The following is a 26,664-nucleotide window of genomic DNA, read 5'->3' as shown; positions in this document are numbered from 1 at the left end:
TGGTTTATGGATTAGGGGTAATTTTCTCTCATTTATACTGTTCAGGGGGTAAAATGTCATGTTTCAAGAGCTTAATTTTGTCGCTTTTCAATCACATAGGGACCAAATGAAAATTTGCCACATTTTGTATAAAAATGCAGCGCATGGTAGCAGATTTGGTGGCTGCCGCCTACCAAAACCCTTCACCTTCTCCAATCAGATTTCGGCAAGCTCCAACGACTTTTCGTATTCCACTTGCACCTATCATCTCCATCGTCCCGGATCACCGCCGCCTCAACTCTTCGCATTCCAGTAGTGATTTTGGCATTTTTGAGTGACGTTTGGGCTCCCTGGTGGTCGATCTATCTTCCCCATGGCCGGATCTATCCTTTGTAAGCTTCAGCCGCCGTAAAAACTGCCAGAATCTGCCAAATCACCGTCGCACCTCTTCATCTTCCAGCCGCGATCTCGCTCATCTCCGGTGACCTTTCACCTCCCGAGGACCTGATCTGAACTCCCTATCACTAGAGCTTTCCATCGGTACCTTCGGATCCCATTTCCGCCACCATTTTTTGGGAGACTCGCCGAAAAATTAACGTTTTCTGACCAATGCGATTGTTCGTATTTCGAGCTGTCCGTTGGTCATTTTGGCCCCTTCTTCACATCATATCACTATTGGTTACTTCCTCTTCGCCATGATCAGCTTCGTTTCTACTGTTTCAGCCTCCATCGACACCACAATGAGCGGCTGAGTTCCCGATTGTCTATTACGGTGTAGGCAAGATCGAGATAGACTCCATTGCTTTCCTCATCAGCTCTCGACTAGTTGGATGAGCCCGAATGTTGGACATTTGGTTAAGTTTCTTGTATTCAGATTATATTTGTTTTCATTTCAGTTTGTTTGCGATACTTTAATATTATTCTAATGCTCGATGTGCCGAATTGATAATGTTCATTGAGAACGTTTATTGATATATAGCTTTTCGAATAATTGAATGTCGGTTTGAGATTATTGAATGTTGATTATGACTTTAAACTACTTTGGTACTAATTGCAATCAAGTTGTATTAGCGTTTAATATCATTTCTACTAGAAATGCATTTGTTATGTAATTAGTTGATTGGGTGATACAAGTTGATAGGTTGTACTTGTTAACGTTGTACCGACTAGTGGTGTTTAAGGGTTTAGCATTTTTTGGTTAGTCAATGATAATCTTTAACCAATCGATCTGTAACTAAGACGACGGGGAGACATGATAGATTATACCTAGATTGTCGGGAGATATTTTTATTGATTTGCATAGCCTTGTAGGTTTGGGAAATTGAAGAGCGAGGAGAGGAATTGTGAGAGTTGGTCTTGAGTCAAACCGAACCCGTAACGAAATGCTTTTAATATTGTGTTTTAGTCAGCAATTTATTTGATGCTTTTAATTTCCTGCAATTAATTAGTTTCCTTAGTTTTAATCAATCATTTTGCCAATTTCTCTTTTGTTAACTCAAATATACATTAGGTCATTAGTCTTGCTCTCAGTGGATTCGACCCTGCTTATTGCTAACTACGGTATTTAGGTTTAATTTTGTACCGGAATATGAATAATTTTCTGACAAGATATTGGTTCCAGGATTTGAACTTGAACCTGCTCTCACTTCATTATCATCTGCCCAACTCTAAGTTGCTTGTTCATCAAATATGACATTCCTACTAACCATAAATTTATTGGTTTAGGGATTGTACACTCTATAGCCCTTATATACTTGGCTGTGACCAACAAACACCCCTTTCTCTGATTTTGCTTCTAACTCTCTTCTTCTTTCACTTGGAACAAGAGCATAACAAACACATCCAAATATTCTTAGATGATCAACAGAAGGTTTACAACCATGCCAGATTTCATAAGGAGTGGCATTATTCAAGGCTTTAGTGGGCAGAAAATTTAATAAAAACACTGAAGTATTTGCTGCCTCAGCCCAAAAATGTTTAGGTAGTTTTTTTTTTTTTTCAAACATCAAACACCTAGACATTTCCATCACTGACCTATTTTCCTTTTCACTCACTCCATTTTGCTGTGGAGTGTAAGAAGTGGTCAGTTGATGTATTATACCTTCTATTTTGCAGAAAGAGGAGAATTCTTTTGAAGTATATTCTGAGCCGTTATCTGATCTGAACAACTTTAGTTTGCACCCTAACTGCTTCTCCACTTCTGCCTTGAATCTCTTGAACACATCAAAAACTTCTAACTTTTGCTTCAAGAAGTAAATCCAGCAATGTCTTGAGAAGCCATCAATAAAGATTAAAAAGTATTTGCTCCCATTTAGAGAAGCAACACTCATTGGTCCACATAAATCTTAGTGAACAAGCTGCAGTTTCTTAGTGGCTTTCCATTTGCTGCTTGAAAAATGTAACTTGGATTCTTTGCCGAACTGACATACTTCACAGACACCATGATGATCATCAACAGTTGGTAAATTTAGCACTAGCTCCTTTTCATGCATATTTTTTAAAGTTGCATAGTTGAAGTGTCTAAGCCTTCTATGCCATAAATTTGAATCAATTTCATTATGCTGATAAGCCTTAGTGCTAGCTACATTCCAGTCTATAGCAAAATTCTTGGCTATCATATTGACAGTCATAAGTTCGCTACCACAAGTATCAACAATGGTGCATGATTTGTTTTGAAAATGCAGAGAATACCCTTTTTCTAGCATCTATCCCACACTTAGCAAGTTATGATTAATTTTAGGTACATAGAGAACATCTTGAATGTATTTGGTACCTGCTGGAGTATCAATTACAGCCGTTCCTCTTCCCTTGACATCTAGCATTTCACCATTTCCAATTTTCACTTTGGACAAATAAGATTCATCCAAGTCTTTGAGAATGTTAGCATCAAAGGTTATATGGTTTGAACAGCCACTATCTATTAACCAGGAGGTTTGATTATTCTGAGTTGCATAACAAGTTGCAACAAAAAGATTTTCTCCAACATCTTCTTGTTTCTCAATTAAATGAATTTGCTGAGTTTGTTGAGCTTGGATTCCACTTACATTGTTGCACACTTTATCAATGTGTCCAAGCTGGTTACATGACCTGCATCTGACGTTAGGTCTGTACCAACAATAATTTGGAGAATGCCCCTTCTTTTTACAATGAGGACAAGGAGCATACTTGCCTTTCTTTTCACCTTGCAACTTGCCCTTTACTTTTCTCTCCTCCTTTATGTCAACAGTCTGCTTCTTCATTGAGTTTTTGATAGAATTTTTCTCCTGCAGCTTAGCATTAAGAGCACTTTCTGCAAATTCTTCATGCCTTAGAGCTCTCCTTTGGTCTTGAGCTTTCAGAGCATTTATCACTTCAGACAAGATAAGATCAGAGAAATTTTTAGAGTCTTCAAGAGAGGAGATTTTAGCCTCATAACTCTCGGGAATGCTCACCAGAATTTTCTCCACAATCTTCTGATCAGAAAGAGTTTCACCCATTAACCTTATCTGATTTACAACTTTCATAATTCTATCAGCATATTCCTTAATAGTTTCAGCCTCCTTCATTTTAAGAACTTCAAACTCTCTCCTTAGATTAAGGACATTCATCTGCCTTGATCTTTCATTCCCTAAGGAGTCTTCTTTCAATCTTTCCCATGCTTCCTTAGCAGTCTCACATGCAACAATCTTAGTAAATACTGCATCAGTTACATCTTGATGAATGATTGATAAAGCTCTAGGTGCTTTAACAACTTCTTCTTCATGCAATCGTAACTGATTTAATGTTGGATTTGGCCCCAAAGGAGGAGATTGTTTCTCCTCCTCCACATATTGCCATAGGCCTAATCCTCTCATGTAGGCTTTCATTTTGATAGCCCATAAATGATGAAGTTCACCGTTATAAACTGGTGGTAACATGGATGAAGATGAAGACGAAGATGAAGAAGCTATGGTGAACTAGTGATCAAAACAGAATGTTAAAACTCTGATAACTTTAGAATGAACACACCCCTTAAGATCATAAAAGCTCTGATACCATGTTGTCAAGGCTGAGAATGAGTTAGATTGATGAAGCAAGACAAAATTATGCAATAAGGAAGCAAATCAAGCGAAACAGAGGAAAGAAAAAAAAAAAACAGAGAGAAAAACAAATGAGAGCTACAGATGAAGATGATTTTCATTCACTTAATGTTCATACAATGTACATGACTAACAAAATATATAAAAAACTACGGACCATTCCTTAATTAAAGCACAACATACATAAAGAAGCAAAAGTTCCTTAAAATAAGGATCAATATACATTTTAACCAAAAAACTTCAACTAATACAACTACTCTACTGACTTGAAAGACAGTAAGAGATACAAACAACCTCAATCTTCTAACACGCAAGGACAATGATTCTGGACATTCCTTTGCGAATTCACGACATCTTCAAGCCCACCAGTGAATTCATAGCTCCCTAGATTACAGTCATTACTAATGCCATTTGAGTATGAGGAATTGGATCCGTGGTACTGATTAATTGGCAACTGTAGTGCAGAGACCGAGCTGTGATTCAGCCAATTATAGCCACTGATTGCATCAAATTCGTCTGGTGGTTGAGGATTTATCTGAAGTAAGAATCATAGACAAAAAAGCAATAATAGTTATTTAAATATGGTTTTCATGCACCATGTCTACATGTATAAATTGATATGAAAACTATGTAAGATATTTTTCCTCACCATTGAGTAAACACTCTCTAATTCGTCACTTGATAGTGGTGGAGATTCTACCTGAAGAAAAGTATCATAGACAAACAAAGTATTAGTTGTGTGAATATGTTTTTCAAAGACTACAGCTGATACCGAAGACTACCCATAAGGCATGCTTTTTCTCACGTCTAAAAATGAATTTTCTGTAATATGCTTTCTAGAATCAGAAATCAAATGCTGACTCATTGTTTGCTGAGATTCAACCTGAACCAATAACCATAAATTAAGAAGTATTAATTCTGGATATGTTTCCGACTTGATATTGAAACATGACCACAAGACATGTTCTATCTCACCTCCGAAGAAGAATTTTCTGTAACACGACTTTCATAATGTGAAGATAGACTGTGACTCGGTTGACCATCATCGGGTGTTGAAACACTAGACTTGTTTTTTTTTGTTTTTTCTATGTAACAGACAACAAAATTCTTCTACAAAAACAAAAATTAAAATAAAGGTAAAATGAAAATAAATAAATTTAATGCGTTGCTGCCTAGAATCCTGTAGTACCAATTATTTCCCAGACAATCAGAACTGCCTCTATACTACCTACCAGACTTTAAAGAGAAACAAAAACAACAGACTCTTTCATAAAATAATTCATTAGGAAAATATATTCTCCTTGTCACATTAGTAATGGTTCTGCACAGCGATTTTGAACTTAGAAGAAAGGTCTCAATTTCTTACATAATTTCATGGATATCACTAATAATAAAAATTCAAGTACATAACTGAGATACATACGAGTTCCTATACGATCTCATAAAACAGATTACAAAATTAAATTTTTAGATTATAATTAAATCTAATTGAAGTGCCTAATCAAACGAAATCAAGCTTCTAGCATATTTACCAATCACTTCAATCTTCTACAAGTAAGTCAAACACAACCCAGAAGCTAAATTTATGCAGCTTGTCACTAATATCACAAAGCATATTTAAACAAAAGTTAACAGAAGATTTACTATAGATAAATTCAACACCAAATCAGAAAAGAGGACAACCCATCAAGCCATATGTTTCCAAATTCAACACAAAGAAGAAGGAACGAGCAATAAGAATCGAACGAAGTAATACACCTCATAATAAGGGCTGTCCTCGATATAGAACTCATGCATAACCCAATCAGTCTTGATCTCCTTAGAAGTACTACCACGTCTGCAGAAAACCAATGTCCTTTTCTTACCGATCACCCTTCCTTTATCCTTCACGTCACAGCCTCGACCGGTTATTTTCCAGTTCCCTCCTCCGGTTGCTCGGTGGGCACGTTTACTGTTGGCATACTTATAATGAGGTTCACAGAAAAAGTACCACACCTGGTCGTCGGACTTGGTTTCTGAAAGCGCTGCATGACAATTCAATTCCAGTCAGAATCAAAGAAATTAAAGAGAGAATTAAAGTTAAAAGTTGAAAGAATAAAACTCACTTACCTGGCAAGTCATAAGGATCAAACTGGTAGATATCAACCTCGTTAATCTCGGGAACAAAGAGATCAGGGTGAACCCTCTTCTCTGTGAGAAGAGTGATGATTTTGACACGAAATAAGTGGTACATCAATCCCACAAGAGAACCCATTTCTGATTCAGCACAAAATAATGAAGCAGCAGTAGTGTTAACTAACAAAGAGTTTGAGAGAAAGTGAGCAAGAGCTAGCTATTTCTGCAATTGATGGGAAGAATTTTCTCTGGCAGAAGCTCAACTCTACTCGGGCATGCCAACACTCCTTATATATTCAAATAAGCGGAACTGCTGAGTGATTGTGAGTGTACTGTGCAAAACCGCGTGAGAATTTCCAAAAGATGGACGTCAAATAGAAACGTCGTCATATTTTTTTTTTTTTTTTTTTTTAGTGCAGCGCCAACATCTCAGATTTCAGACATTTCTTCAGATACTCATCCAGACAAATCTCTCCGACAAATCCCTACTGACTGGATTCAATCAATGAGTTGTCTCGACTTCCAGGATGAAGAATCGTGGCACGTTACCAATTTGTCAGACGACTAAAGATCTTCGCGCCTTTAATTAAATTAAATGCTGGTGTCCTTTATGTAAAATATGAGTGGACTAAATGAGAATAAGAATTTAAAGATGAGCAAACAACATATTCCCACCCGAGGTTGAGTGAAATCGCAAGTTGATATCTTGTTTGCATTTATTTTAGATTTTCACTTTTAGGGTATGTTTAATTCAAGAAATGTTAACTTATTAGTAATATTATATTAATAAAAAATTAAATTACCTTGAAGATTACTGAAAATCCTTAAGAAAATATGTTTGTTTAATTTGAATAAATTGATGGATATGTTATATTAATATGTTTGATTGAGAGGAATAAATTGATGTGTATATTATTTAAATTACTCAATTGCTTTTTAAATATTAATATAATATTATTTTTATTATTAATTTTTGAATAATTTCTTTTAACCGCCAACATTTTAGATTTAGCTAAAACACCACAACTTATATAAAATTTTAATTTATAACAAAATCACTCCCACCCACCCCAAGCCACTGTCCGCCGCCAACCACCACAGCCAGCCATCGCCTTTGGCTGTCGGAAGTCACCGTAAGTTGCTGATATGGCCGTTTATGACCATATTGATGACAATATCTAAGTAGATTTTGCCGGAAATGGCCAGATCTATTTCAGCCATTTTCGACCAGATCTACTCCGATATGGTCGTTTCCATCAATATGGCTAAAAACGGCCATATCAGAGCCTCCCGGCGATTCTTGACAACTTCCAACGGCGGCCGACAGTGGTTGGCCAGCTGTCGACAGCGGTGGCTAGGTGGCAGTAGTGGTTTACAATTTGTTTTAAATATAAGGGCATTATTATCCAAAAACTTACTTAAACAAGGATAAAATTATAATGGCGGATTAATGAAAATTGATTTTAAAACAAGGGCATTATTATCCAAAATTTTTATTAATAAGGGATAAAATTGGAACAAAAATAAGATGACCAAATAATCTTATAATACCTAAGAAAATTTAGGTAATCAGATTATTTTCAATGGGCGTTTAGATCATATAATGTTTTATTATAGGGGTATATTATATTAATAGAATAAAAGATCATCTTAAAGATTACTGGGAATGTTTAGAAAAAGTGTTTGGTTGGTTCGAATAAATTGATGAATAATATATTTGGTTGAGACTTGAGAGGATAAATTGGTGGGTATGTTATATAGATTACTAAATTGACTTTTTTTTTTAATATTAATATAATAGTATTTTTCTATTATTATTTTTTGAATAATTTCTTTTAACTTTCTACTTTTCAGATTTAGCAAAAACATCCTAACAACCAAAAATGTTTTAAACTTAACAAAAACACCCCTATCCACCCCAAGCCACTACCGGCAGCCAACCACCATCGTCGACGACCGCCAACAGTGCCACAAATCTGGTTGTGACTCCGACAGTGCCATAGATCTGGCCGTTTCTCTACCAAAGATGTGGCTGTAAAACAACCACAGATTTGGTCGTGAAATGGCCAAGTCTTTGGTCGTGAAATGTCGGCCGTTTCTGTGATAAAAAAAGGCTTCACTAGCACACGGTCAGTCGTAAGCCATTATGGCGACTTTTGACAGTCTTTGACGACTTTCGACGGTGACTAGTGATGGTGGTTTGTTCTGGGTACAATGACATTTCTGTAAATAATGACAATAACAAAATCAATGTCATTTGAAAAATTTAAAAAGTGAGGACAAAAGGATCTGTATAAGTGAATTGAGTGTTTTGTAAATCTTAACAAATGTAAAACTAATTTAGACCAAATGCTCAACTGTTTAGAGGCAATATGGGACATAAAATTGGATTACATTGGGTAAGATTTAATAAGCGAGAGGAACAGCGCGATATCTCCGGTTTAATTTGATGAAATAATTTACTCTTTTAGAGAAGAGGAAAGTGGGTGATCAATTATTTATGTCAAACACGGTTTAAGTGACGTCTGATGAATGATGATACTGTAGTAATCTTCAGTCCGAAGACTCCCAAGAAGTCTTAAAAAAGGCCCCACGTTTAATTCTGATGTTCTTTTCATCAAGTAACTGCCACCTTTTAACTCTAGTTTTTCCACAGGAGGGTATTTCCTTCCATCACAAGAAGTTGGAATTCAAAGAAATCCGGGCCCTTTACTAGAATCTTCTTTCTCCGTTTCTTCTCTTTCTTAGTAGGTTCGTGATCAACAAGGAGTGATTTGCTTTTTATAGCTCTATTATTGTTATATGATTTCAAGATTACTACGAGTCATCCTACTATTCAAAACAATCCTTGGCTTTACAACAATAATGAATAACTTAGTTTCTTACATCATTAACAACAGTGGTTGGTGATGTGTCTCCCTCACAAGTTTTTCTGGGTGTCTTCTCCGTGTCATACTTTGATTTACTAACAAATTAAGCTAACAAATCTCAGCTGATCAAACCGTTCAAATTAAGCTCTAATAAGAACAGCACTCAAACAAGTTAGCATGAAGGTTAGCAACCATTTGGTCACTTGCAATGTTGATTACATAACACCAGTACTCATTTCTGTTGGACACTATTTGAAAGAAACATTGTTGGAAAATGTTCTTTGTTCATTTATTTTTTAAGTTTCTACCCTGGCCTTATTATAGTGTCCAAAACTTTCTCTTTCGCATAAACAGAAGATACTTTTGCGGTTGCAGGTTCGGAGTTACAGAAGTTATCCAAAAAAATGGAGTGTTTGAGCACATTCCTGTGATACTAAATTGTGAGATTTTTGTTTATTCTGAGGTTTCCAGGTTCTTCTGTTCTTATATAGGAATTTTTTTTTTTTCAGAAGTTGACTGGCAGAAATTCTTATGCAAAGATCTCATGATTCATGATAAACTCACACCGATCTCGGATGGAGTTGCATAAGGTAGATCTTATGATGAACTCAGCACACTTTTCAACAGAGTTCTATAAGGTTATGAACCATTTGCATCCCCTGGTACTCTTTTGAGCAAGCAGTCCCATCAAACAAACTCCAATTTCGCAGAACTTGGTTATACTGTGACATAGATATGAAGAACAAGTTGAGTTTCAAGAGTTTCACACATGTCCAAGAAAATGTAACCTTTTGCTGTAAAAAATCAGAGCGCTTGTAGTATACATTATAACATAAATAAGCAATATTACAATTATGGTCAATAACGATAATATTCAGCTACAGAACTTAATTTTGATAATTCTCTATTGAAGTAACGTTCTCCAATAGGTAAAGGAGGATATTCATTTACCCATTCTTTGATGGTTTCAGTGTTCAGTTCCCTCACACAAGCATTCTCCTGGACAAACTGTTGCGAACAAAGAACTCTCTGTTCGAGATCCACTGGCAAGTGCATTGCAGAGGATGGATTGTGGTCTAGCCATTTACAGCCATCGAGTGCATCAAATTCTGCAAGTAGTAGTGCTTCTACCTGAGGTACGAACCATAGACGAAGAAGCATTAATTCTAGATATGTTTATCGAGCACTACAAAAGTAAGTGTATATTTGGAAACCACCTATATCTCTTAGGCAATATTTTTCCACGAGTCACGGAATACTAATGCATAAGGTAGCTTGATAGTAGATGAGGTTTTAGAGGTAAGAATCACTGACAAACAAGTATTACTTTTGGTATATTTCTCAGGCAGAGTTCACATAAATAATAATCCATAAGCAATGCCCTCTCTCATCTCTGAAAAAAAATATTCTATGTAAAATGGTTTACAAAATCAAAAGCCAAATGGTGATTAGGTAGATACTGCAGTTCTACCTGTATTAACAACCACAAAGGAAGCTTTAATTCTTTTAGATATGTCCTTATGCAAGTACAAGTCACCTCTAAAAACATACTTTTCGAAAATACCAATTCCATAATCAAACGCTAAATGATGAATGGTAGTAAATGGAATTCTACTTGATATACGAATTCCATGTGTTTTAATGCAAACTATGTATAAGTTGAAAGCAGATACCACCCATAAGAGCTAGGACATTCTATCTCACCTGAGAAAAGTTATTTCTTGCAATTTGATTTCCTAAATCAAAAGCCAAAGTTACATGGTAGTAGTTGAGGTTCTACCTACAGTAAGAATTATAAACAAGCAAGCATTAGTTTAAAAATAAATTAAGAATCATAAACAAGCAAGCATTAGTTCAAAAATATGTGCCTATTGAAGAACTTGTATCTGTTAATACATAAAATTATTTTTAAGGCATATCTTTCTGACAGTGTATGCTGCTCATTTACAATATACATAGGTTGATATAACATTAGATTCAAAAAAGTTTCTCATACACCACAAATATTAATTTAGATTGAAATACTGTCAATAAAGAATCCAATAGAGTATGCTCATTCTTACCTCTATCACACTCCCAGAAAATATATTTTCCGCACATGATTTGTGACATTAGAAGTCATATAACGACTGGTAGTTGCCAACGTTTAACCTGAAGAATCATGAAAAAGTATTAACCTTTAGACATATTTGTTATCATCATCATCATCATGGCTTATACTGAAAGTTACGCACTCTTTCTCACCTCTGAGAAACAATTCAGACTAGTCCCAAAACAACTCATACGATACTAGTCCTCGTAGTAGTTGAGGTTTTACCTATAGTAGTTGAGGTTCTACCTAAGGTTCGAACCAAACGAGGTAAAACGAGTGAATTGCGAAACGCCCTGTATCAAATCATAACAGAAAATACTCTTTATTTCAAAAGATTACCAGCCTTTCTAATGACATAATAGATAAAGAATTTAAAAAGAAATTCAATGGTTGACACTATACTTACCGGATAAATTTGGCGCTTCACACCCTTAAATATAAATATTGGATATGAATTGAACAGAGAAATCACGGTCAAATCTCTTCTACTCCAGAAAAATGATGAATTCATCATCAGTAGGAGGGAATAAAAATCCCTCGAGATTGCTCATTTCTGGATCAATAAACAATATACCCATTTCCATTTCTGAGATTCAATAGAAAGGAACAGAACACTGTAGAAACAGCGTATGAATTAGGTTTGTGGGTTTGATGGAAAGAATTTCGTATCCAAAGTGAGAGGGGGATGGCTTGTTTATATACATTACACATAGGAAAGCATCAAAGCATCTAGCAAAAAAGATTGACTGGATGTTCTCTCTCCTTTTTTTATTGGTGGAAGCCCAACTAGATGCTTTTCCAATGGCTGCTTTACAGAGCATAATTGTTAGGTAATTCCATGTGAATAAACCCTTGGGTTGGATTTAATTGTTCGTGAGGCGTTAACAGCCAACTAAATACTTGGTTCTACTCAAAAAGTCTTCGGCCCCACTATCGGCCATCCACTTTCGTCTGTCTACTTCCTTGGCAAGGGGACTAAAACTTTCAACATTTACGTCTTCTACATCCTGGTTATTTTTAATAATTAATATGTTTATGATAGAAACCTACTCCAACAATTCAAACAATTGGGCTGAGCAATGGATGTATCATAGGTTTGGATTGTTGGGTAAAATTTAGAGTATACAACTGTAAACTTACTAATGTTGGACCCAAACAAGTAAACAAATTACTTGTATTATATCCACAATAAAAGATACTACCACACTTTTCAAAAACCACTCACAATTTGAAGAGAAATACAAACACTAAAAAGAAAGCTCACAACTTACACTCAAGACACCACACTCAAACTAAGAATACAAAGACTTGATTTTTGGGAGGATACCTAACCCAAACGCAAGGGAGAATATTTATAGTCCTCACCATGCAATCTACACCACATAAATATAAAACTAAGAAATAATTCTAACCACACATTATAACCCCATTCTACACACTTCTCCTAAAAAAAATCCCTTCTCTATCCTTCTATAATTTTCTAAAAAAATATATTTCTTCCACATTTGTTGAGAATCTTCTATTGTTTTGGACTAAGATAAAATGGTTTGGGCCTTTATTTTCCTTGAGCTGAAATCAAAATATTGGTTGGGTTCTGTAATGGGTTGGGGTTGATCTTCAACATGGATAAAACTCTACTTAAAAAAACCATGCCAAGGGAGGATGTCTAAACCTTTTTTCCCTTCCAAAACATTTCACCACACTTCCACAACCTCTTGGGTGTTGCATCCAACAACTCAAATAATTGGGGTGGCAATGAGTCTTTCATGGACTTGAATAAAACTCTTTTTGAAAAACAACTTTGTTAAAGGAGAGTGTCCAAGCATTTATAACCAACATGCCTACCATTTTCCTTTACAATATGAGATCCTAACAGTTTCATATTTTAAATCTTGATTAAAAGCTCAAACTTTGGGATTATCATGTTGCCTACTACAAGTATTGGGATTTTGATTTTCTACACAGAAATGAAAAGAAGTTGCTTATTGTTATTAAATCAATCGGAAGACTGAAGTAAACCTCCATCATGGAAAATTATAATGAGCTTCTTCCACTCCAAATCAAACCACCGTGCTGCATGCAGTGAGGTTTATTTATGTATATAGATGGGCTCTTGGAACAAAGGCTAGAAAGTTAAAACTCAAAACTATAACTTCCTGTTCTTGACAAAAGCTAATTAAATTTATGTCAGCCATATACCTGATATGAGCAATATCATTCAATGAAGAACCACTACCTTTTGCTAATAATTAAGGAATATGAAGAAAATACACTGGAAATAAACATTGCCAAATTACAGTGATGGTGGATTTTGTTTATGTTTTAATGGGGTGTCCCCAGTCCCCAGGAAAACCAAACAAACCTTTTCCCTTGCTGTTACTGCCTTCTTAATGGTTATATTTGAACTGCAAAATTATTTCCAGACATTGGATCCTCATCTTAGATTTACAAGGGAGAAATTCAAGTTTGTGATTAATCATTAACTAAAAACAAGGAAGGAGAGAGAGAAGGAAATAGGATTTTGTTCTTAACAAATTCCTCAATGGAATTTTAATACCTGGACATATGAACAGCATTCCCATTAAACAATACTTGAAGTTTCCAGAACTAAGACATACTTAGATATAAATATAATTGACAAGCTGAATTTTTTCAAAGTGTTTGAAACAAGATCCAAAAGTATGTGACCATTATTGTCGACAATTACAAAGCTCATCATAACTACAAGACAGCAAAGCAGTCTACACTGTTCATGACCATAATGCATAATCCCCATTCGCTCTTTAATTTTCCAATGCTATTGGAGGAAAGTCCTCAAGATAGCTCTTTAACCATTGCTTCAATGTCTGACTGAGTCAGTACATCTACTTCGCAAGGATATTGATTCTGGACATTCCTTTGCGAATTCACGACATCTTCAAGGCCACCAGTGAATTTATAGCTCCCCAGATTACAGTCATTACTAATGCCATTTAAGTATGAGGAATTGGATCCCTGGTACTGATTAATTGGCGACTGCAGAGCGGAGACCGAGCTGTGATTCGGCCAATTATAGCCACTGACTGCATCAAATTTGTCCGGTGGTTGAGGATTTATCTGAAGCAAGAATCATAGACAAAAAAGCAATAATAGTTATTTAAATATGGTTTTCATGCACCATGTCCATATGTAAAACTTGATATGAAAACTATGTAAGATATTTTTCCTCACCATTGAGTAAATACTCTAATGAAAATGATCCAATTCGTCACTTGATAGTAGTTGAGGTTCTAGTTGAGGTCCTACCTGAAGTAAGGATCATAGATAAACAAGAATTAGTAGTCTGAACATGTTTTTCATGCCCATAGGTATAAGTTGAGATTGGAGTAGTTTTCCTTACCACTGAAGAAATTTCTGGAAAACAATTTAGTGAATCAGAAGACAAATTGTTACTTGATAGTGGTGGAGATTCTACCTGAAGAAAAGTATCATAGACAAACAAAGTATTAGTTGTGTGAATATGTTTTTCAAAGACTACAGCTGATACCGAAGACTACCCATAAGGCATGCTTTTTCTCACGTCTAAAAATGAATTTTCTGTAATATGCTTTCTAGAATCAGAAATCAAATGCTGACTCATTGTTTGCTGAGATTCAACCTGAACCAATAACCATAAATAAAGAAGTATTAATTCTGGATATGTTTCCGACTTGATATTGAAACATGACCACAAGACATGTTCTATCTCACCTCCGAAGAAGAATTTTCTGTAACACGACTTTCATAATGTGAAGACAGACTGTGACTCGGTTGACCATCATCGGGTGTTGAAACACTAGACTTGTTTTTTTTTGTTTTTTCTATGTAACAGACAACAAAATTCTTCTACAAAAACAAAAAATTAAATAAAGGTAAAATGAAAATAAATAAAACGTAATGTGTAGCTGCCTAGAATCCTGTAGTACCAATTATTTCCCAGACATAGCAAATTTTGATCAGAACTGCCTCTATACTACCTACCAGACTTTAAAGAGAAACAAAAACAACAGACTCTTTCATAAAATAATTCATAAGGAAAATATATTCTCCTTGTCACATTAGTAATGGTTCTGCAAGGCGATTTTGAACTTAGAAGAAAGGTCTCAATTTCTTACATAATTTCCATGGATATCACTAATAATAAAAATTCAAGTACATAACTGAGATACATACGAGTTCCTATACGATCTCATAAAACAGATTACAAAATTAAATTTGTAGATTATAATTAAATCTAATTGAAGTGCCTAATCAAACGAAATCAAGCTTCTAGCATATTTACCAATCACTTCAATCTTCTACCAGTAAGTCAAACACAACCCAGAAGCTAAATTTATGCAGCTTGTCACTAATATCACAGAGCATATTTAAACAAAAGTTAACAGAAGATTTACTATAGATAAATTCAACACCAAATCAGAAAAGAGGACAACCCATCAAGCCAAATGTTTCCAAATTCAACACAAAGAAGAAGGAACAAGCAATAAGAATCGAACAAAGTAATACACCTCATAATAAGGGCTGTCCTCGATATAGAACTCATGCATAACCCAATCAGTCTTGATCTCCTTAGAAGTACTACCACGTCTGCAGAAAACCAATGTCCTTTTCTTACCGATCACCCTTCCTTTATCCTTCACGTCACAGCCTCGACCGGTTATTTTCCAGTTCCCTCCTCCGGTTGCTCGGTGGGCACGTTTACTGTTGGCATACTTATAATGCGGTTCACAGAAAAAGTACCACACCTGGTCATCGGACTTGGTTTCTGAAAGCGCTGCATGACAATTCAATTCCAGTCAGAATCGAAGAAATTAAAGAGAGAATTAAAGTTAAAAGTTGAAAGAATAAAACTCACTTACCTGGCAAGTCATAAGGATCAAACTGGTAGATATCAACCTCGTTAATCTCGGGAACAAAGAGATCAGGGTGAACCCTCTTCTCTGTGAGAAGAGTGATGATTTTGACACGAAATAAGTGGTACATCAATCCCACAAGAGAACCCATTTCTGATTCAGCACAAAATAATGAAGCAGCAGTAGTGTTAACTAACAAAGAGTGTGAGAGAAAGTGAGCAAGAGCTAGCTATTTCTGCAATTGATGGGAAGAATTTTCTCTGGCAGAAGCTCAACTCTACTCGGGCATGCCAACACTCCTCATATATACAAATGGAAAAAAATACAGTTGCCATCAAATTTATGCACCAAATAACGTGATATCATTATGACTATCGATTAATTATAAATTTTTTTTTTTTTAAGAAAACAGAATAATACATGAATTTAACGCACATTCTTTCAGTAAGTTCAAACAAATTAAAAATAAGCGGAACTGCCCTATGATTGTGAGTGTACTGTGCAAAACCGGGTGAGAATTTCCAAAAGATGGACGTCAAATAGAAACGTCATCATAATTTTTTTTTTAATGCGGAAGAAAATATTTGAGAGAATAAGAATCTAAAAATGAGCAAACGACATATTCATATCCGAGGTTTAGTGAAATTTCAACTTGATATCTTGATTGTATTTATTTTAAATTTTCACCTTTAGAGTATATTTGATTTAAGGAATATTTAGATTATTAGTAATATTATATTAATAAAAAGTTAGATTATCTTGAAAATATGTTTGGTTAATTGAAATAAATTGGTGGGTATGTTATATTAATATGTTTGGTTGTTGGTTGAGAGGAATAAATTGATGTGTATGTTATTTAAATGATTAAATTGTCATCTTTTTAAATATTAATATAATATTATTTTTATTATTAATTTTTGAATAATTTCTTTTAACTGTCAACATTTCAGATTTAGCTAAAACACCCAAACTTATATAAAATTTTAATTTATAACAAAATCACCTCCACCCACCCCAAGCCACTGCTCGTCGCCAGCCATTGCCTTCCGCCGCCACAAGTTGCCGATATGGCCGTTTACGGCCATATTGATGGCAATATCAGAGTAAATCTTACCGGAAATAGCCAGATCTATTTTAGCTATTTCCAACAAGATCTACTCCGATATGGCTATTTCTGGCCATCAATAGTGCTAAAAACGGCCATATCGGAGCCTCCCGGCAATTCTCAACAACTTCCAACGACGGTCGACAGTGGTTGGCCAACTATCACGGCGATGGCTGGGTGGTAGTGGTGGTCTACAATTTGTTTTAAATATAAGGGCATTATTATCCACAAACTTAATTAAACAAGGATAAAATTATAATGGTGGATTAATGAAAATTGATTTTAAAACAAGGGCATTATTGTCCAAAATTTTTATTAATAAGGGATAAAATTGAAACAAAAATAAGATAACCAAATAATCTTATAATAGCTTAAAAAATTAAGGTAATCAGATTACCATCTAGGGGCGTTTGGATCATATAATGTTTTATTATAGGGAGATATTATATTAACATAATAAAATATCACATTGAAGATTACTGGGAATGTTTAGATAATGTGTTTAGTTGGTTTGAATGAATTGATGAATAATATGTTTGGTTGAGAGGATAAATGGGTGGATATGTTATATAAATTACTAAATTGCCTTTTTTTTAAATATTAATATAATAGTATTTTTCTATTATTATTTTTTGAATATTTTTTTTTAACTCCCAACTTTTCAAATTTAGCAAAAACACCCTAATAACCAAAAACGTTTTAAACTTAACAAAAACACCCCTACCCATCCCAAACCACTACCAGCAACCAGCCACCACCGTCGGCGACCGCCAACAGTCCCACAGATCTGGCTGTGACGCCGATAGTGCCATAGATCTAGCTGTTTCACTACCAAAGACGTGGCTATAAAACGACCACAGATTTGGCCGTGAAATGGCCAGGTCTTTGGTCTTGAAACGCCAGCCGTTTCACCACCAGATTTGGCCATTTTTGTGGTCAGAAAAGGCCTCACTAGCGCACGGTAGGTTGTAAGCCATTATAGCGACTTTTGGCAGCCTCCGACAGCTGTCGACGGTGACTGGCGATGGTGGCTTGTTCTGGGTGCAATGACATTTATGTAAATAATGACAATAACAAGGCCAATGTCGTTCGAAAAATTTAAAAGTGAGGACAAAAGGATCTGCATGAGTGAATTGGGTGTTTTGTAAATCTTAACAAATATAAGGCTAATTTGGACCAAATGCTCAACTGTTTAGGGGTAATATGGGACACAAAATTGGATTACTTTGGGTATGTTTTAATAACCCCTCTGCTCCCCCAGGTAAAAATATTCCCGGCAACTTACCCCTAAAATGCCACCGTTTGTCATAAACGATTCCGGGAATAATTTTTTACAAACCAACCAAATATCGTCATTTGCTCAATGTAAAAAATATTGCCCCAGTTATCTAATATTACCCCTATCCAAATGTGCCCTCAATATTACCAACAGTAACTTCTATTGGTATTAGTGTAACGCACATTAAAACACTAAAATACGCCGACGCTTTTCTTGGTAGAAGATAGGTTCATTTTAGCAAAAAATGGCTTATGTTAGTAGTGTCCAAACTGCCAGTTTTTGGCTTTTGTTGATTGATTTCGAAGTCCAAAACCACCGTTGGACTCCTCACAATCTCCTCTACAACTCACTCAGCATTTTTTATCACCTCTAATACTCAATAATGATATTAGTTTAAAGGTAAAAATCTAAAATAAATATAAGCAGAGATATCAATTTAAGATTTTGCTAAACCTCGAGTAGGAATATATCATCTACTCTGTAAAGATTATTTGATGAATGTATATAAAGGAACAGAATCGTTAAAGATTAATCAAGTGTTAAGGATAAGAACTAAATGGGAGAAAGTGACACGAAGGCTATCCTTCCTTTGCAAGTCGTATAAGAAAGAAGTACCCCGCCATCTCTGTATTTCCACTCTAGAATCTTAGCTACCTCTAGAATCTTCTTCTCATTTTGTCATCTTTCCTCCATTCTTTGCCTCATCTTCCATTCTCCTGCCACATGCTCCTCGGGAATTCTTTCATTTTATTATTTCCATTCTTCATGTATGAATATCAGAATATGATTTCAATATTCCTTCGTTGGAATAAAACTGTTCTTGGTAAGGTGTATTGTTGGATCAATAACTAAATACAATTATTAATTCCAAAGCTTTAATAAGACCTTCCAAAGTTGTTAGCAACATCACTAATATAAATTATTTTTAGGTGATTGGACGGTTCAATAGAGATTCTTAAGTGTATTATTAAAAAGATTCTGAGTTCAAGTTCTTCTTCAGATGTTAATAGAGATAATTACTACAGTTCTTATCTGATCAATAGTTTCAAGGTATTCGGAGAATAATTAAATTACGTATAAACTAACATGTACACCTCGACATTAGAAAAAAAAAAAAAAAAAGAGCTTATTTAATATGATTTTTGGGCCAATTAAGGCCCAACTTCTTGTAAATCTGGCAGCCCAAACTGCTGTATTGACCGTAACCCAGGCTGTTGTCACTTGATTTGTTCCATCCAGGCACATTTCCAGTAACACAATCACATGCATAATAAACCATAATAGCCATCATAAACCTTTAATATATTTTTTTAATCACTAATTCAAAAACCAATACCAAATCACTATTTCAATACGATCCTACTGTTCAGGCTCCGAAGGATTGTTAATGCAAAGCAAAAAAATATTTCAATGGCTTTTGTGATTGAATCTGATTTTCAAAGATATTGAAATCAAATTTGTGTTTGTTGTAGAGCAACCAAAGATGGCAAGGGAGGTGCTTATTGAACAATTTCTTAAAAGGTGAAACATTTCCTAAGTCGGCGTTCTATTTATCAAATACACAGTTGAGGGATTTTGGTTTATATTGTCGTTTGCAGGGTCTTCTGTTGATATATAGGAAATGTTTTTGGAAGATGATAGGGAGAATCTAACGCAACGATCTTATAAATAATGACGAACTCACATCACTCTCGGGTGGAGTTGTATAAGGTAGATTTCACGATGAACTCAGTCAGCACATTCTTGAATATGCTGGTGATTTAACTATTAATCTCAAAATCAGAGAGGTTGTAGCATACACGATAACATGACTATGAACATTGTTACAATTAATGTCCATGAATCTCCATTGACCTAAAGTTCCTCAACAGTCATTGGAGAATATTCATTTGCTTTCTAGCAAGGTATTCTCCTGTAGACTAAACACTGTAAATTTGTGACATCTTCATGCTCATGATTGAGAGAATATCTGTCTGGATCCATTGGCGACTGATTGCCATGCAAAGAAAGAGTTGCAGATTATAGCCAATTACAGCCATTGATTGGATCAAATTTTGATAATGGTAGAGGTTCCACCTGAGGAATCACACATGAAGAAGCATTAAAGCATAAGTTCGAAATATGTTTCTAAAGCACTACATAGATAAGTTTAAACAATCACAGTAAATGCTTCTCCTCACCATATCTCTAGTAGTTAGGCTCTGCTTGAAGTTATAACATACAACATTCGTAGTAGTTGAGGTTCTACCTTTAGCCGAGCCTAGAAAAAATCATGCAAATGAAATATGAAAAGCTCTGTATACACCCGAAAAAAAAAAAAAAAAAAAAAAAAAGAAAAATCGTGAAAAGTAACAGCTAACTAAAAGAGTAAAGTGACTCCCACTATCTGTCATTCCCACTTCCTTCTGTCGACTTCCATGGCAAGAAATCTAAAATTTCAAACCATTTTTTAATGTATCCGGCTCCCCTTCTCAGAGAAGTAGTTTCTGCTTTCTGTAGTTTTGCTCTGTTTTTACTGGTCTTCTCCTTTGTATATTTGTTTTCCAAGTTGATACTGATCTTAAAACTGATGTATTTAATGTTTCAAATCAAACTGGAACTGAGTGAGATTATCACGTTTTTACATTAAGAAGATCATAAAATTTTCTTGGCAAGGTGTATATGTTGACTATTAAGTATGAGATTATCATTCGGGTTTAAGGTTCCATCCCAATCTTAATAAAATTCTCACTCGGAGCTCTTACCAGATTGCAGAGTAAAACCTGGAACAAAATAATAACAATCTTGACAGAAGCTATATGAGAAGATAAAAACAATTGAAATTCTAAGAGCAACATTCATTGGAGAAAATAGATGGTAATTCTATGACAAATTCCATAATGAATAGTGTTCCCGTTAAACAAGCTCCCAAGTATCCAGAACTTAGCCATAATATTACATACAAATACAAACTGACAGAGTTAAAAAGGTCACAAAAGATGCAACCATTATTCTCAACAAGTACATATCTCGAAATACAGTAAAACATTCTTACAATGATAATAAACCACAGTAATACTATTCCCCTACGGAATTTCAATGTGGTTTACAGTCCACATGCTACTGAAGTGTAGCTGATGGTTTCAATGTCTTCGCGAGCAGGAGGAATCTGTCCAATTACTTCTTCACAAGGTTTATTAATTCTCAAGGTCCCATAGTGAAATCACATCTCCAAGCTCACCATCGAACTGACAATCCTGCACATTACAATCACCACTAAAACCAGGTGAGTATGGGGAGGAATTGAACCCCTGGTAGTGGTCTGGATTGATTGGCAACTGCGGTAAAGGGATAGGGCTGTCATTCAACCAATCACAGCTATTGGTTGCATCAGATTCAGCTAGTAGTTGAGGATCTACCTGCTGTAAGAATCATAGATAGACAAACATTAGTGGTGTGAAAATGTTTTTCATGTCCCATATCCATATGTATAAGAATAAAGTTGTCCTTACCATTAGGCAATTAATTTCTGGATTATGATACATCTGGTCGGGAACAAAATCGCCACAGAATAGTAGTTGAGGTTCTACCTGCAATAAGAATCAAAGACGAACAATCAAAATTTATGTGAATATATATATTTTTTCTTGAACAGGTCCATCCATATAAATTGAGACTGAAAACTCCAATATTTTTCCTCACCTCTGAGGTAGTAGTTTCTGGAAACAAACTTCCTGGATCAGTAACCAAATTGGTAGATTGTAGTAGTTGAGGTTCCACCTGAAACAAGAATCATGGAGAAACAAGAACTAGTATTAGTTGTGTGAATATATATTTCACATACCAATTGAGAACTAACCATAAGCCAGGCAAGCTTTTTCTTACTTCTGAAAAAGAATTTTCTGTAATATTCTTTCCAGAAACAGAAATCAAATCGTGACTGGATGATGTCTGAGATTCAACCTGGACCCAGAACCATAGATAAATAAGTATTAAGTCTTGATATGCTTCTCCCGAGGTGTGAATAACTTTGATATTGAAAAATGGCCATAAGACATGCTCTATCTTACCTCTGTGTAAGGGTTTTCTGTATTATGGCTTATAGAAACAGAAGACAAACTGTCACTTGGTTGACCATTATCAGAAGTTGATACGGCAGACTTGTTATTTGATTTTTTTTCTATGAAGCAGACAACAAAATCCTTCTACAAAAAACAAAAAACAAAAAAAAAAAAAGTGATCAAAGGTTAAAACATATATAAAATGAGATGTGTAAAATTAATGCAGCCTTTCATTAATTTCAATTATACAGAACATATAGCTTAAACAATGAACAGGCAAGTTAAAAAAACAAAAATAGAACAAAGAAGTACACCTTATAACGAGGGTTGTTCTCATCCTTAACATAGAACTCGTGCATAACCCAGTCAGTCTTGTCTTCCTTAGAAGTACCACCAACACCAAGTCTATAAAAAACCAAATTCTTTTTACTGCCGATGACTTGGCCACTTTTATTCTTGACATCACAGCCTCTCCCAGTTATTTTCCAGTATCCCCCATCGGTTCGTCGGCTGGCACGTTTACTCTTCGCATACTTATAGTAAGGTTCACAGAAAAAGTACCATCCTTGTTCGTCGGAGTCACTTTCTGAAAGCCCTGCATCATATTTCAACTCCACTGATCAGAAACCATTGAAATTAAAATTGAAAACTTGAAGAAAATCCCACTTACCAGGCAAGTCAGAAGGATCGAACTTGTAGATGTCAACCTCATTAATGTGCGGGGTCAGAGAAATCAGGGTGATCCTCCTTCTTCCAGAAGACTGATGATTTTCACATGAAAAGGTAGTACATGAGTCCCACAAGACATCCCATCTGTAATTGATTCAGCACAAATAGTAACGAGGAGTGGAAGTGTTCAAGAACAAGAAGAAGGTATGTGTGATTTGATCGGAACGGTTTGCTTGGAAGCAAGAGGCTGAAGCTGAAGTGTGACGGGAAGCTCTTATCAATATTTTTTTTCGCAAAGTGGTAGTGTTGAGGGAGAGTGAGTGCTGCGTATAAACGCGTTGAGAATCTTCAACGACGTGGAGTAGAATACTGTATCGTTAGTTCTTGGTTGAGAAGATGATGACGTGTTTATTTACGTCGGGTCCTTTAATTAGAAATAAATAAATGGCCATTTGAAGAAGGTTAGCATGAAAGAATTTGAGATTAATTGATAAATCTTATTTTAATACAGGGACCGTTTAGTAATGGTTGACGTCGTATCACAGTGACGGAAATCCTTCCTTTGCAAGTCGTCAGTCTATTTAGGCCCCACCATCTCCTCTTCTAATAGGTCTCATTCTAGATCTTTCTCTCTAGGGGTGAGATAAACGGTTAACCGAAACCGATTTATCCAAACCGAAAACCGAACCGATTTTCGGTTTGGAGAAAATCCAAAACGAAAATCGGACCAGTTTCGGTTAAAACTGAATTAAAACCGAACCGAATTTTCGTTTCGTGCGTTCGGTTTCGGTTTAACGGTTTTGAAACCGGTTTCAAATTACCTTTTAATCCATAAAATTCTTCAATGTTTTTATGCAAGCCCCTAAATTTAAAATTTATTATTTTATAAATGGCATAATATGTTCTTTTTATTTTGTATTTCTTTGTATGAAAAACACATTAACATATTAAATTACTTATTTGCAAATACTAAATCCAGAATATGAATAAAAACTAAAGAATTCAATTAAAATCAGTGAATAGTCAATATCATTAATAAACTCAAATACATACATAAAATTACAAAGTAAAAAAAACTTAATATAACATAATCATCTGCATCCCACAATGTTGGTGTTAATGAAGTTCTGATTCCGCACTCCCGGATTTGTTAATGGCACACGAAGAAAGATCATCATCTGCAATAACAGCTATAATGAAAATAATAAAACATGAACATTTAACCATCCAAAGCTTCCACCGAAAGTCTAAAATCATAACACTCATAGCCCCTTACGGCTTACACTCATCCATTTATCACATTATCAACATTTGCACTCAATATTACTACAGATACCAAACAAACGCAAAATATGCACTCCATCACCAAAAGTCGCTTACACTCATCATTATCCACCTTATCAATATTGCACTTCAAACCTCAATCTCTCACAAAACAAACCAACAAACGCTTCTATGCACTCCTCCAAATACACTTAACACTCCAATACTCCACAAACAAAACCCAAATAAATAAAGAAATCACCAACAATTGATTCTAATAAACCCATAAACTACCTAAAGCAACCGGAAACAAGAAACACAAAATTTCACCATCAAAAAATAAAATTTAAAGATAAAAACTAAAAATAGCAACTAATGTAAATTCAATTACTCAATAGTCAAACTCATTAATAAGCTTATAGGTAGCAACTCTCCAAAAATTAAAAATAAAACTATGCGTGATACTTTAATGATAATAACCTCATATATTGGAAATTGGAATACCCTTCAATCATCAAGATGGGTTTATATACTTTCCACTCCCGAAGAGAATACCTTGCACAAAGTTGGACAAACAAATTAGCTAGAATCATAAATAATGAATAAAATATATAATTATATTGAAAATTAACAAAAAATGTCATGACTCAAGTCGAGATAATTCCTCCCTGCTTCTCCATGGTCAATGGACCAGTGTATTCCTAATCCAATCCTGTGTCAGATAAGAGTCTCTACCGTCTTAGTAGTAAGGGAGCTACGAAATGGATCTAATACACCGACCCCCTGTACTAAAAGCCGATTTCAGATGCAACCGTTGAAACAGGCATAGCAACACATCTCGTGCATCATAGAGAGTACAACAATTTTGTTGATTCGTCTTCACCAATTCAAGATATCAAAAGTGTTGCCGTTGTCACTACAATCATTAAATACTTATCCAACTCCGTTCTGTTGAACAACTTTCTTTGCAGCCTTTTCCTCCTTATACATAACCCTTATGAAGTCTTCATTAGCAACATTTATTATGACACCAATGTTAATGGGACTGAGATTCTCTTTTGATGCATGTCATCCACTATAAGCAAACTATATTGCCTCAAAAAAGACAACAAAGTTTCTTTCACCTTTTCATCAACTTGTCAGCTACAACAAATCATAGGCCTCATTATAATCCAGTCCACATAATCCAATTTGTGCCTAGGATCAGTACCTCTGCAATGAATACATAATGTTGATATATCACAATTGACCAATACTTATCAAATTTCACTTTCATCCGTGTAGCCATATTCTGTAAGCCAAGATCATAACTTTACACCATGATGAAATCTTCAACCCAACGCCAAAAATCTCTCGCATATATGCATTACAGTAACATAAAGAGACCCAGAGACACGTGTAGTAGCATCGTAAAATACTTGCAGAACGGTAACAAATAAGAGCAACTCCCAATCAGTACTGTAGAACAAACCTCGAGACCTATCACCACTAGTAAGTTCATCTGCATACTTGATCTTCCAATGCCAACAACTCAAAAGCTTTCTGAAATTTTAATGTCGCTTCCAAAACAAGTATGTAGGTTCCACCGGGTTTCTACATCAAGAACAAATGACTTTTACTTGCAATTTTTTATTTCTCCACACACGCCTTAAATCTCTGAACCTGCTGGAGAAGACCTTACATACTTCATGTGAAGTATCTAATATGGAGTCATCCATTTCCTTAATCCTCTCACAATTAAACTCAAAATATGTGCACAACATTCATGTGTAGAAAATCCCGCCAATACACTTCTCCAACTTGCTAGTCTATCTTCAGATAGCTTACCCCAACATCATTCGAACTAGCATTATCTACTGTGATTGTGAATACTATAAATACCCCAATCAAGCAAACATCTCTCAACTGCCCCAATCATTATACCTTTATGAATAGTGATTGGACAGAAATTTAAAATTCTTTTTGTAGTTGCCAGTGATCATCAATGAAATGCGCAGTAAGGCACATATAATTAAGGTTCTGAATGCTTGTCCATGTATCAGTTGTCAGCAAACTCTATGCGAAAACTTGCTGAAAAACTTCTTCAACTTGGCACTCTGCATATATATTTTCAAGCAATCTTTAGTCACAGTTCTCGACAAGGTACTTGAAATCTAGGTGTGTGTCACTTCATAAAGTTGCGGAACCCCTCACGTCCACAAAACTAAAAGGTAGCTATCAACAATGATCATTTTTGCTATAGCTTCTCTAATCAAATCTGGATCATATTTCCATGACACAATGAAGATTGTGGAGGGAGCAATGCCGCTTGAGAGATCACATA

At 35.2% G+C, this 26,664-nt stretch overlaps 3 protein-coding genes and 1 long non-coding RNA gene across 5 annotated transcripts; all 4 read right to left on the bottom strand.

The window, feature by feature from the left end:
• Positions 1-4,167: 4,167 nt before the first annotated feature.
• Positions 4,168-6,410, bottom strand: LOC116136190 (putative NAC domain-containing protein 94). 2 transcript variants are annotated; one of them, XM_031421895.1, is made up of 6 exons: positions 6,147-6,410; positions 5,796-6,061; positions 5,013-5,147; positions 4,843-4,920; positions 4,687-4,737; positions 4,168-4,572 (listed from the first exon to the last, which is right to left on the bottom strand). In XM_031421895.1, exons 1-6 carry the CDS (start codon positions 6,289-6,291, stop codon positions 4,333-4,335), a joined length of 915 nt encoding a protein of 304 aa, XP_031277755.1. In that variant the 5' UTR covers positions 6,292-6,410; the 3' UTR covers positions 4,168-4,332. The 2 variants fall into 2 exon arrangements, with proteins under 2 accessions (XP_031277755.1, XP_031277756.1); XM_031421896.1 differs by lacking the exon at positions 5,013-5,147.
• A 3,344-nt stretch (positions 6,411-9,754) lies between these two features.
• Positions 9,755-11,341, bottom strand: LOC116136206. Its single transcript, XR_004128996.1, has 4 exons — positions 11,267-11,341; positions 11,086-11,173; positions 10,727-10,802; positions 9,755-10,153 (listed from the first exon to the last, which is right to left on the bottom strand). It is a non-coding gene; the product is annotated as an uncharacterized LOC116136206 (long non-coding RNA).
• Positions 11,342-14,339: 2,998 nt separating this feature from the next.
• Positions 14,340-16,262, bottom strand: LOC116136140 (NAC domain-containing protein 86-like). The gene is made up of 6 exons (XM_031421844.1): positions 15,992-16,262; positions 15,641-15,906; positions 14,844-14,978; positions 14,674-14,751; positions 14,494-14,568; positions 14,340-14,399 (listed from the first exon to the last, which is right to left on the bottom strand). The coding sequence occupies exons 1-6, from the start codon at positions 16,134-16,136 to the stop codon at positions 14,340-14,342; spliced, it is 759 nt and encodes a 252-aa protein (XP_031277704.1). The 5' UTR covers positions 16,137-16,262.
• A 4,951-nt stretch (positions 16,263-21,213) lies between these two features.
• LOC116136139 (NAC domain-containing protein 71-like) lies at positions 21,214-26,059 on the bottom strand. Its single transcript, XM_031421843.1, has 10 exons — positions 26,027-26,059; positions 25,851-25,934; positions 25,552-25,632; positions 23,080-23,170; positions 22,724-23,004; positions 22,419-22,553; positions 22,234-22,311; positions 22,051-22,128; positions 21,861-21,938; positions 21,214-21,770 (listed from the first exon to the last, which is right to left on the bottom strand). Exons 1-10 carry the CDS (start codon positions 26,057-26,059, stop codon positions 21,546-21,548), a joined length of 1,164 nt encoding a protein of 387 aa, XP_031277703.1. The 3' UTR covers positions 21,214-21,545.
• Positions 26,060-26,664: the final 605 nt, after the last annotated feature.

Source organism: Pistacia vera, unplaced genomic scaffold, assembly GCF_008641045.1.
Source record: "Pistacia vera cultivar Batoury unplaced genomic scaffold, PisVer_v2 Contig31, whole genome shotgun sequence".
Lineage (NCBI taxonomy): Eukaryota > Viridiplantae > Streptophyta > Magnoliopsida > Sapindales > Anacardiaceae > Pistacia > Pistacia vera.
This window is presented reverse-complemented; position numbering and strand designations above follow the sequence as displayed.